The sequence below is a fragment of the Gymnodraco acuticeps genome, unplaced genomic scaffold (genome assembly GCF_902827175.1).
Source record: "Gymnodraco acuticeps unplaced genomic scaffold, fGymAcu1.1, whole genome shotgun sequence".
Taxonomy (NCBI): domain Eukaryota; kingdom Metazoa; phylum Chordata; class Actinopteri; order Perciformes; family Bathydraconidae; genus Gymnodraco; species Gymnodraco acuticeps.
The window spans coordinates 2365273-2378324 of NW_022990693.1; the positions used below are offsets into that span (position 1 = coordinate 2365273).

Below are 13052 nucleotides of genomic sequence, written 5' to 3' on the forward strand. Positions count from 1 at the left end.
CAATGGACACGGTCCGATCGTCCCCCAATCTTCACCTGTATATCACCTCTCCATGCCTCAACAGCTCTAAGTCAAATTTGACATCTCACCATATGCCGTTTCCATGGAGGGATGCGTATCCCTCGCTATAAAACACGATGTTGTCGTAACGCCTATGAAAAGGGTCAAAACAGCACCAGACTTCAGATAATGGTTAATGGTCCAGCCCTCAACATGTCTAATTAAATCAAATCAAATCAAGTTTTATTTATATAGCACATTTATAAACGATTTTTGGTCGAGCCAAAGTGCTGTACATATAATAAAATTAGCCTACAGTAGAGACACTTTACAGCAAATACCACAACACAGATTGTTCAGAATATCAGTATGAGAAAAACGACACCCTCTGTCCTTAGACCCTCACATCGTACAAGGAAAAACTTCCAGAGAAAACCCACAGTTTAAGGGAAAAAAATGGGAGAAACCTCAGGGAGAGCAACAGAGGAGGGATCCCTCTCCCAGGACGGACAGACGTGCAATAGATGCCGTGTGTAAATCGAAGAGATAATACATTTGACAGCATATAGACCGAATGTTAGGAAATGCATGTGTCTGTAATAAGAAGATGAATCCACGAGGATGTCAGCTACAATCCTGAGGAAGCCATCAGGGAAGCAGCATGGCGAGACCCAAGGCAGGACCGCAGAGACAAGTTCAGCCACGACCCGAAACGTCCACGACTTAATCCAGAACTCGGGATAGAGGATCCAAGACACAGGACTACAGCAAGAGGATCAGCCTCGACTCCGGATCCCGGCGTAGATATAGATACAAAACAAGAAAAAAGATTTGGCTGGGTTAATCGGAACAAGAGAATACACAGACACAGACAGAGAGGGAAAAGGTCATTGGATAAAAGTTATTCTTGATAACCCTCTAGAAAGATCTCATGAACTTCCCCACTCAATCTATCAAGACCCGAGCAGTTCTATTAGAAGTCCAAGGTAAAGGCACAGGCCGGCGCATATCGCTCATGGAATCCCTCACCATATGAACTCTGACCCCTCAAGTGTACAAGTGAAGAGACACCATGTGTCAGCTCCTTTTAGAATATAATTTCTTCTCTTCTCAGAGAAAGAAGGGTATGAAAAGAATAGCCAGAAACAGAGGAAGAGAGAAAACAACGTGACTACGTAAATGCACTCTCCTAAATATTAAACGAGTAAGAGGTGAAGAAACACAAAGCAAGAAATTGAAAAGAAAAGGCACCATCATGCTTCCCCTTAGAATAGGGTGGAAATTATGAAGACCCAAATTATAAAGAGGGGACATGGGATACTAGTGAAGAGGGACAACAGTGAAAAAGTATCCAACGTACTAGCACTCTCCAAAGAGACAGAAAGTCAAAGTATACGCCGAGAGGCACAACGTGACTAGGTAAATGCACTCTCCCGTGTAAATTAGTTCAAGGGAAAGGGGGTGAAAAACTAAACTAATCAAAATAAGGAAGTAGAGAGGCCTAAATGCCCTCTCCTAGATTCAGTTAAAGGAAAGAACTGGGGAACAAACAAGTACAGGAGGAAAGGCCCAACGAGTCAACGTCAACACACTCTCCTAGAATAGTTCAAGGTAAACGAGGTAGGAAGAATATAGTAAGAAACAGCTGAAAAGGCGTCCAAGAAAGCTTTCCCTCTTGTCCAGGGTGAACAATGTAGGATAAGAAAACAGAGATAGAGAGCACAACAACCTATCTCTTCGTCAGATGCACTCCTCCGTCTATGTGCCAATAGTGAGTTTTCCTCAAAAGCTGTTGCCATGGCAATGCATCCCTCGCAATAAAACACGATATTGCTATAAGCTCAAACTTCACACGTGTGCTAACAGTCCAGCCGTGAAAACATCTACGGGACAGTTTTTAGATTTCTTCAAATGCCGTTGCCATGGCAACACAATGCTCACCATGAAACACGGTTTTCTCATAACTCCAGTGAAAATGCTCCAAACAACCCAAAACTTCACAGGTTTGGTAACGATGCAGCCATCAACGCATCTAAGCATATTAAGGGATGCCATCAAATGCCGTTGCCATGGCAACAGATCATTCGCCATCAAGTTAGTTCAAACGTTTGCAGTTCAAATATTCTGTTGCTTTTCCAAGCTTTTTTACTTTATTTTCTTCTCTCATCACACATTCAAGCCCCCAGTGTTCATGTATCATTTCAATCTCAATTCTTCACTTTCTTCTTACACATTACATTTCAGCATAGCAGTTTAGCGTCAGCTTCTCAGCATAAAGCATTCCCACTAGCAATTTCTTCAGGAATTGCATTCTCTAGTTGTGAGCTGATGTCTGTATTTGTGTGTGTGTTCCTGTACTTTAGGTTAAGGGTGTGTCCCAGAACATCAACTACACCACCAACGCTCTGCTGCCAGTCCTCACCTCGCTGTTCGACCACATCGCCCAGTTCCAGTTTGGAGACGACGTCATGTGTGAGTGAAAGGCTTTTCTCTATTAAATAAATGGTTAATCACTTCACTGACAGAAACTTAATGCAATGCCTTTTTTCTCTGCATCCTCAGTGGACGACTTGCAAATATCCTGCTATCGTTTAATGTGCAGCATCTACTCTTTGGGCACGGTGAAGACTCCACATGTAGAGAAGTGAGTAAAGACCTCTGGATCTATGGAAGTCTTCAACAATTTGCATTTAAATGGGATTTGTATCAAGTTAATTTAATTTATATAGCCTAAAGCAGGGGTGCCCAACCAGTCGATCGCGATCGACCGGGAGATTCCCAGTCGATCGCGAGATGTGTCTACAAATAGAACAACAACATTCTGTTTTATCGTTAATGTCCTGTAACATAATCTTCCTGTGCCAGAATAATGCATTTGAACGCATCAAAGCTTTGTGATTGGCCGGCGTGACCCCATGTGTCGGGGCGTGGCTGGTGGGCAGTGGGCACTATTTCGCTGACGTTGTCCGTGTCAACAGTAGGGGTGGGCGATACCACAAAATCTGGATTCGATCCGATACCAAGTATTTCAGGGCCAGTATCGCCGATACCGATATCGATACCGATACTTTTTTAATGAAAAGCGTCTTATGTACTTTCATATAGGGGAGAGCTGCATGACATGATTTTTGAGCTGAAATCATCATAAATAGACTAAATCTGAATTCATTTTCATGAATAAAGACAGGACAGTTTTTATAGACAAATACACGTTTTACTTTTGCAAATTTAAAGTGCAAACATGAAAAATAACAATACAAAGTGGCCAAAGTAGCGAACTGTCTTCTTGCACACATCACAGTTCGCTAAGTTTTAATGGCCAGTTGTGAAATTGCTCCACACAACGCTGCTCTTTCTCTCAGCCATCATGCGCGTGTGTGTGTTGCACTCGCGAGTCGCTGGCTGCTGCTGTCCTGCCCTGCTGGCTGCTGTCAGTCCGCTTGATAATCGGCGTTCAGGCAGGGAGCCTCGAGGAGAAGAGGACAGCAGTGGAGAGAGAAGAAAAGAGCATATACTTGTGTTCGTCTGCACATAGTTTTTTGAAGAAATTGACTAGTAGAGGAGACGAGAAAAAAAGTATAACAGTATCGATCCTATTGGCTCTAGTATCGATATTTTGAAACGTAACGTAATATCGGAGGTATCGATATTTTGGGATCGATCCGCCCACCCCTAGTCAACAGGAGTGACAGTCCGCACACACACAAGACCGCAATTATGGCAGAAGCAAAAAAGCCCAAAATATATAATTTTCACTCCGAGTGGGAGGATGATTATTTTTGTATCTATTCCAATTCAAAGTCCATCTGTCTCATCTGCAATGCGAGCGTGGCTTTATCGAAGAAGGGTAATTTAGGAGCTGCATTTCAAAACAGTGCACAAACGCTACGAGACGGAATTCCCTCCTAATTCTGCCCTACGCTCCAAAAGGGGAGGGGCCTGAAAGGACAGCTAAATGCACAGCAGTCCATTTCCACCAGGCCCAACAACAAGAGCAAGGCTGCTACCATAGCATCTTATCGTGTCAGTCACGTTCTTGCGAAACACATGAAGTCTTTCAAAGACGGCGAAGTTGTGAAAGAAGCTTTCCTGGAGGCTGCCGACACGCTTTTTGGGGACACTAAAAATAACAGCAGCATTTCAACAGGTTTTTGATATAATAAAAACTCAAGTTAGATACCGTTATTAATCAGATGTAAGTTTTAGTTTGTTTGAACTTATTCATTATAATTATTGTACAAAATGGTATAAGAATGCAAACATTAAGATCTGTTCTGTTTTAATTGATTATAGTCTATTATCAATTCAGGTTAAGAAACTAGTGTTGCTTGCATCCTATTTTAAAGGCATTTCTTTTTATATTCAACAAAACATTTTTTGATTCTATTAATTTTGTCTTTTTTATTGCACTTTGGCAGCAGATTCCTGTGTAGCTTCAGATCTGAGTTGTCTTATTAGTAAGCCTAATTTATACTTTTGTAGCAACACTATTTTTATATAATGGCAAAGAAAGGGTTCAGAGTCTTTCTTTTTTCCCTGTGTCATATGTGGCAGCACTGTTCAATGTTTCTTGAAAACATTACCCACTGTAGTGACGTCTGAATAAACTCCAACTCTGTATCAACAACACTGTTGTGTAACTTCAGTTAAATACTTGTATGTGTGTAGATTAGAAAGAGGTAAGTTAAAGGATCTGCAGTATTTTATGAAGTATTAATCGTGCAAAGGTCAGTTTTATACAAGTAGAAGTGTGTATTTACCTGGTAGTAGGCTGTCAGTAATGGCTACGCCTCTCTATTTGGACTGGTAGATCTCGGCAGACTGGCAACTTTAAAAGTAGCTCTCGGTTCAAAAAAGGTTGGGCACCCCTGGCCTAAAGTATAACTCTTTCCCTTGATTAACATGAAATACTGCACAACCTTTAACCCCAAATGTTAATGTGTGCTTTTATGGGTTGATTATGCATTGATTTATACTTGGTTTAATGTAGACATTTCATAAAGGGTTTTATATTTTTCTCTTGTGCAGACAGCGACCGGCTCTTGGCGAGTGTTTGGCCCACTTAGCAGCTGCCATGCCAGTGGCCTTCCTGGAGCCATCCCTGAATGAGTACAACATGTTCTCTGTTTACACCACCAAGACTCCCAGAGAGAGAACCAGTGGGTTTTTCTCTTACAACAATTATAAGAATCAGTTCATAATCAAATGTTGCCACCTCATATTCCACCTGTCTTACACCCTCCGTTCTCAGTTCTGGGTCTCCCGAGCCAAGTGGAGGAGCTGTGCCCGGACATCCCCGAGCTGGAGGTCCTGATGAAGGAAATCCACGACCTGGCCGAGTCAGGGGCTCGCTACACAGAAATGCCCCATGTGATTGAGATCACCCTGCCCATGTTGTGTAACTACCTGCCCCGCTGGTGGGAGAGGGGCCCGGAGAATCTCCCCGAGCAGGAGGGCCAGGTCTGCACCTCCGTCACTTCGGAGCAGCTCAACCAGCTGCTGGGGAGCATCATGAAGATCGTGGTTAACAACCTGGGTATAGATGAGGCCTCCTGGATGAAGAGATTGGCAGGTCAGTCATCAGAAGTTTCACAATAAGTCACAAGGCTGTTGGTCTGTAGTCATAAGTAGTGTTGTGCTAGTTACCGAAAACCAGTAACTAGTTACCATTACTAGTTACTTCATTTCAAAAGTAACTCAGTTACTTTACTAGTTACTTACACCAAAAAGTATTGCGTTACTGTGAAAAGTAACTTTTGGGTTACTTACAAAAGGGCTCCCATTAATGCCCTTATAGCCTTCATTTCAGTACTGTTATTGCATTGGAGAATAATACAATCTGTTGATCAACTTGACATGCATTATATGCAATCTGGATTGCATCGATATTAGCTGGCTTTCCATTTTTGTATATTCTTTCTCCAGGTAGTTGGAAAAAGTTTTCCGTTCCATATACCGTGTGCCGCCCAGACATGGTATCATGCTAACTAGCTCCCTGAAAGCGGGTGACTCCACTGTAGCAATAGCCTGCATGTGTTCTACAACATACCGTGCAATGGCTTTATCGACTTTTCCCTGGCTAGCAGTCCCTTGGTTAAAATCCAGCCGCTGTTGCTTAGGTGGAGGTGGAGTGGCGTCGGCAGAGTCTCTGTGGTCTTAGCTACTAGCTTCGTCCCAGCATGTTGTTTTTGCAGATGTTTTAAGAGATTTGAATGACTGGTTTGGGCAGTAGATAGGATATTTGACCCGCCAAGACACAACTTACATTTAACTAAAACGTTCTTTTCTTTGTGCTCGACAAAAGTGAAATAGTGAGAATATCTCCAGGTGGAGAAACTAGACTTGAGCTCCGCCGCCGCCATGATAGTCTTGTTAGTAAACAACACAAACACGCCCACAGCGCGTCTCCGCATGTGACACAGGAAGTATCTAAGTACATTTACTCAAGTACTGTACTTAAGTACAGTTCTCATCTATGTTCGCCTGGCTGTTGACTATATAAAAAAAATTAACGGAGTAACGCACCATGTAGTAACGGTATGAATTTAAAAAGTAATGCGTTAGAGTACTAGTTACTGCCAGAAATAACGGCGTAACAGTAACGCGTTACTTTGTAACGCGTTAGTCCCAACACTGGTCATAAGGAGCTTTCACACCAAGTACTTTGCCGTACTTAGTTAATCAGAACTTAGTTCATCAGAACTAAAGAGTTCATCAGAACTAAAGAGCAGATCGCGTTCACACCGGAATAAGTCCCTGAGGGAGGGTTAGGCAAATGAAGCCGCTGACGTCACTTCTTCTTCTGCTTTGGGTTTACTGGCAGGCCGCGAAAACAACTTCACGGCATATACTGCTATCCGAAGTCCCCGGCCGGAAGTCCCCGGAGTTGGGGACTGGCTTCAGTAGAAGCTGCTGGGACTCACAGCAGCTTCTACTGAAGCCTTCCGAGTAAATCGCCAGAATGCCGACACCTCCTCATCTCCACCGCTCCCATGTTTTATTTTGTGTTGCCATAAGTTAGTCTCTCTGCATTTGTGCGCTGGGCTAATGCTAATAATGCTAATGGAAAATGAAATGGCGGCTTCACAAAACTTTTTGGGAGTTTTACGGGACGTGGTTTGCAATCTACCCAGCCAATCAGTAATGGGAACCTTTTTCTCCCATGAGAAAGTACCTGCTCTCTAGCAGGGACTGAGAAGGGGGTGAAAAGATTCCCATGAACTAAGTTCTAGTTCCGGATACGCACATTTTCGGAACTATATCGGACCTATACTAGAACTATACTGGGAAAAGTACTCCGGTGTGAAAGCGCCTCTAGTGTGGTGCAGGAATGAGTCCTAAAACCCATAAATGAGTTAGCATTTTTCCACTTCCTGTCCCCTCACCTTGAGGTTAACTGTTTTGTATCGTGTTTTTGGTTAGATGCCTGAAAGAAGGTCTGTGTTTAGCTCAAGCTTGAGAGAGTATCACTTGTTGTTCTACGACAAAATTCGTCAGTAAATACCCCACTGGTAAATGACTAAATGAGACCACTAAACTTCATCAGGACCAACATTAGCTAAGCGATTGTGATGGGTAGTGCTTGTTGTTGAGGGACCCCTTACAATTCTTACTTATGGGTCGGCATACACAAATACATCATCACTTTACTACTCCATTGCCTTGTTTGTTTGATTGATTAGGCATGAAGAGTAATATTGGTTAGGATAAGTGTAAGATTATCAGGGTAAGCCAATAAGAAGCAGTGTAGGGCGTGTCATGGCATTGCCTTTATAGGAAGTTCTCTAGATGACCTTTCTGATTGTACCCCCCATGGCTGTTTCTGGTCAGGCACTATTCAAAGTATCAGTGTGAGGCAACTTTTCATAGCTAACCTTCTTTTTTTTTAGGGTTAGTTTTTTTTTTAGATAACTATACTGACTCTTACTGCTGCTGGTCTCAGCTAATTCCTGTTTACCTCTTGTCCAGTGTTCTCCCAGCCTATTGTCAGCAGGGCTAAGCCAGAGATGCTTAAGTCCCACTTCATCCCCACCATGGAGAAGCTGAAGAAGCGTTCAGGGAAGGTGGTGGCCGAGGAGGATCAGCTGCGCATGGAGGGCAAGCAGGAGATGGACAGTGAGAACGGGACCATCCGAGATGAGTTCGCTGTGCTGTGCCGGGACCTGTATGCTCTCTACCCCCTGCTCATCCGCTACGTGGACAACAACAGGTAGCTGATCTTAGCGATGACGTGATACATGAGGGATAATATGCAGAGAGCCGGTCATCCTAGCATAAGGAACCCTGACAGAGTAATCAGGGGGTATTCAATCTAGCCGTAGGGGTTCCTTTAAAGGTCTCCTATCATGCAAAATTCACTTTTTTATGTCTTTTATACATAAATATGTGTCCCCGGTGTGTAAGGAGACTCACAAAGTGTCAGAAAACAAAACCCTCTCTCTTTTCCTCCGTACCCAAATCTATCTCCGATACAGCGGAGCTGATCCAGACTTGCTGCCGATATGACATAATATCTGAAATGTGGGCTGGCTTCACTCCCACGGCCCTATCAGAAACGTTGCTATCAGAAACAATGGCCGACGTGTTTTGGAAGTAAATGGTCTTTGTTTACATTAGCAAGCATCGCTAACACTGGAGAGAGTATGAGTAAAAAATCAGGAAATAAAAAAAGGAATTCATCTTGTGGTAAACCCGCAAGAGAGAAAAAGCATTTGAGCTCCATACTGTTTCAGAAATAATCTTTGATGTAGTTCTGAACATAATATTGCGTAATAATCACGGCAGCATGTAGCTGTATCTAGGTAGAATTCTCCCGCATGAGCAGGCATAAGCTCCGCCGTCTCTTTTTAAAAAAATGTTTAAAGCTTATTACCAGGGGTGGAGAACCTCCGGCTTCCGGGCCGTATACGGACCGCGAGGCCATTTGGTACGGCCCTCGAGGTAATTTATAAACACACGCAAAAAAGAAAAAAATGTAAGAAATGTAGACCGCAAAAAAATTAAACAAGCGAGTGCCTGTTTTTCCTGGCCAAGGTCAGGGTCCTTGAACACAACACGAGCCAAACGTGTCATCACGTGGTATATGTCTCGTCTGACAGGGGTGTAGTTCTGACGGAGAGCACCAGAACGCAACTCCGGCACTTCACAAATTGCAGTACCGATAAGGAGCCGTGCACATGCCGCAGTTTGTGTGCACGTGCATGCATGCGCGAGTCATGGTGAGATATCTGGATTTAGAGGTTGCTCTTTGCACAGCATGAAAGAAAGGCCAAATGAATGGGCTGTGATGTTAGTATTTTTAAGCAGAGGTCAATCATTTGTACGGCCCTCGGAGGATGTTGAAAAAATTGAAATGGCCCTTGAGAGGAAAAAGGTTCCCCACCCCTGCTTTATACCCAGAATCAGCATGATGGTAACAGGGCTGCAATAGAGGGGTATGAGGCATGGCTAGAATGGGTGCTCTGTTTGGTATTTTGAGCAAAACACTTCATAGACATATTTTTTATATTTTTGTATATATCTGAGACCTAGAATATATGCCTAAAAATAGCATGATAGGAGACCTTTCATTCCTATAATTATCGGCTTGCTGCATGTTGTCCAGGTTATTAAACAACTATTTACTAACTAAATAAACAATTTGACACAAGATAACATGCCTCATAAATGTCCTAGTCCGTTCACAGTTTCTTTCAAATGTACCAGTTTGTAAACACTGCCAGGGTTTACTTCCTGTCTGTCTTCTGCTGATTTCTCTATCCTGCTGCTCTCTGTGTCTTTATCCTCTTTCCCTCTTTTGCTCTGTTTGCTTGTTCTCTTTGGCATTTCTTTACGGGGGACAGTTTAGCCATGGGTATAAATATATTGCTTGCCAGATATATGCAAAATAATATTCCTTAGTGTTTTCTGATGAGGAAAAACAGATGTGTTCCCTTGATCAGAGCATCTTTAGCAACGGTCTGCAAACTACTGAATTTACTAATTGACCAATCAGAATCATTTAATCAACTAAAGAGTGTAATACATATGCATAACACATTATTGCTTTCAATTGTTAGTATAACACTTTATAACTTAGTTATAAAGTTTGAGCTTATAGCAACACTATTCTCCAGAGTAACTCACAATCAATGAGCATTGTTTTGATTTAAGAAGACTGACACACTATTATGGCATTTCATTTGATATAACCACACTTCACTGTTAGATATCAGTATTCAGTGCTTTCCTGGCATGGCCAGTTTGTATTACATTTTCAAGGGGAAAAGCTTCAGACTTAAAGAAATTCAAGTTAAAGATAGTAAAACCAAAAAGGGAAAATGGATCTACCAAAGCAGATGGGTTTCAATTTCAAAGTACAATGTCATCAGTTTGTATAAAGTGATATAAAATGTTTCTGGTATATTAACAGAAAAGCCTTTCCCCTGCTCTTCACTAGGATTTACAGAATGTATTTAAGAGTTTAAGTTAATCCATGCAATTTTCTGTGTGTAGGGCGAGATGGTTGACCTGTCCTGACCCGGATGCAGAGGAACTCTTCAGGATGGTGGGGGAAGTCTTCATTTTCTGGTCCAAATCCCACGTGAGTCTTTGTGTCTTTTATGAGTTAGCTTTTTCGGTTTGGCAATGGTTGTCTTTCCTTTCCCATGTGACATTTGTTTTCTGTGTTATTCCTCACAGAACTTTAAGAGAGAGGAACAGAACTTTGTGGTGATGAATGAGATCAACAACATGTCCTTCCTGACCGCAGACAGTAAGAGCAAGATGAGCAAGGTGAGAGCGGAAAAGCAGACAAAAGGCCAAGAAAAACATAGCCTTTCACTAAATGAGATGTTTATTCACTTACATGCATATCTTGAGCTGTAATACATTACGTAACTAAACTCTAATAATGTAATATTTCACTAACACCACCCATTCTAAGCGTTTTTATATCAAACCCCCATCTGAACTTTTATCATCTGTTATTTCCTGTCTTCTGTCTTCCTGTTCCTTTAAGTTGATATTGATATCAGGTGAAAAATAATAATAATATTCTAAAAATTGAAAGCGTAATAGAGTGGTGCAGGAATTAGTCGAAAACCCGTAAAATGAGTTAGCATTTTTAGCACTTTTTGGCTCCATCAGCTCAAAATCAATGGTTTTTTCAAATTCGTTTTTTTTTTAGATACCAAAAATAAGATCTGTGTTGAATTTTTTTGTTCAACAACATAAAATATGTTAGGCAAATGTATGAAGCTTTTCCGTGTCTCGTTAGCAACCGCAGCTAGCGCAGCTGCTAACAAGTGTCTAAATGAGACATGTGAAAGTAGTACTAAACTCGATCATGCCAAACACTAGCCACCTTTAGCTTAGCTGTGTTGTTATGGAGTAATGTGAGTGTGATGTAGGTTGTTAATAACCAGTTACTTCTGGCGAGTGCGTTTTCACTTCAAACATTCTAAAAGTGATGATTATAAGTGGAGATTATTCTGCTGAACCAAACATGTAGGTATCATAAATGTTTGTTTGCCCCATTCCGAAATCCAATGCAAAAATTCCTTTAGCTTTTAGACAAGGGAGCCCTAACAATGCTAACTTCATTGCACCACTCTATAGTAGTTAAGGGCCTGAGAGGCAAGAGAGAAACAATGATGATGATCCATCCTAAGAGTGATCTTAGTTGATGTATGTCCTCAATGTATTGCTTAAGAACCAGTGCGAAGAAACTTTTTGATTTCAAGAAAAAATGTATTCCCTTTGACTACAGGGGAGGATTAGCGCCACATACATGTATTTTTTTACGTCTGTCTAAAAGTGATATTTATTTTAGTTGTGAAAATTAAATCAGAATTTAAAGTCACTTTTGGTCAGATCTCCACAAAGATGTCACATGTGGCCCTAATCCCATTCCGTAGTATTCCCCCTCCTACTTCACAAATATTCTTAGTCTTGGCAAGTCTTTCACTGTTCACCAGTTCTTAAGTGGTACACCCTAGATAGAAAACCATTAAGATCAGACCTAGAAAATGGATCACCAAAATAGTTGTCTTATTATACTAGGCTATAATGACTCACCATTTTTTTCTCCCAGGACAATATATACGCGGTGGTCCATAGTGTTTAGGCAGTAGTAGGAGTGTCGCTAACTGTGTTTTCTCCTTATATCCTGTGTCGCGGGTTGGACGCTGGGCCACTAGGCCGGAGATGGAGAGGTTAGACTGTGTTTGTGCACGAGCGCTGTGCTGATCGCATGGCACCCTGAGTTTTGGGAGGCATTTCATCAAGCTCTCCCATGGACACCGCATTTCTTACACATAGACCCCACAATTCACACACATACAGGGAAATCATAACTTACTCTATCTTAGTTTGTTCACTGATATTGCAAATGCAATATGAATTGCAATATTAAGGGAATTCACATTTTACTTATTCACATTATAATCGAGAAAAATATTGAAATGATCATTTCTTTCAAAGGATCTGTAACACTAAATACTTTTTTTCAAGTTTGTAAACCGGGACCTCTCTGCATCACACAGTACTTCATTTAGATATTTTCACATACTTTACCTATCAAATATTGAATGCGATTTGGATATTGCACTAGTCCATATTTATTCTGATTTAGATTGAATTTGATTAGCTGTGCAGCCCTAATTAACACACAGTTACTATCAGTAAAATCCATTCCTCAGTATAAGCTATGTTACAATAATGATTGATATCCATAGGTAAGATGATACTGTTTAATGGAGACTTAGTTGAAACTGCTTTTTGTGAGTGGGACCCTTTCACGATATTATTTGAAGTAATATTGAGTTTGAATCTGAGCGTGTAAGCGATGTGCGTCCTGTCTTTGTGTGTATGTGTATGTGTATGTGTATGTGTGAGTAGGGGTCTGGAGCGGCTTGATGAAAGCTCTTTGCTGTAGATGGAAGTGGCCTGAGAGGTGTCATGGCGCTCGGCTGAGCAGATGTGTATTTCATTTCCAATGTGAAATTCTGCGGCCGAGCACCATCACCCTATTGTTCTTTGATGAATAAAGAGTTTGCCTTCTGATGGTCCCT

The 13052-nt window shown here is 41.6% G+C and overlaps 1 protein-coding gene across 1 annotated transcript in view; it reads left to right on the plus strand.

Annotated features, from left to right (window-relative positions):
* ryr1b (ryanodine receptor 1b (skeletal)) overlaps positions 1-13052 on the plus strand; it is a 145672-nt gene that overhangs the window by 84071 nt on the left and 48549 nt on the right. Inside the window, 8 exon segments of the mRNA XM_034230545.1 lie at positions 2364-2472; positions 2563-2644; positions 5029-5159; positions 5252-5572; positions 7969-8209; positions 10495-10582; positions 10681-10773; positions 12180-12194. Of these exon segments, the coding sequence (XP_034086436.1) occupies positions 2364-2472; positions 2563-2644; positions 5029-5159; positions 5252-5572; positions 7969-8209; positions 10495-10582; positions 10681-10773; positions 12180-12194 (1080 nt within the window).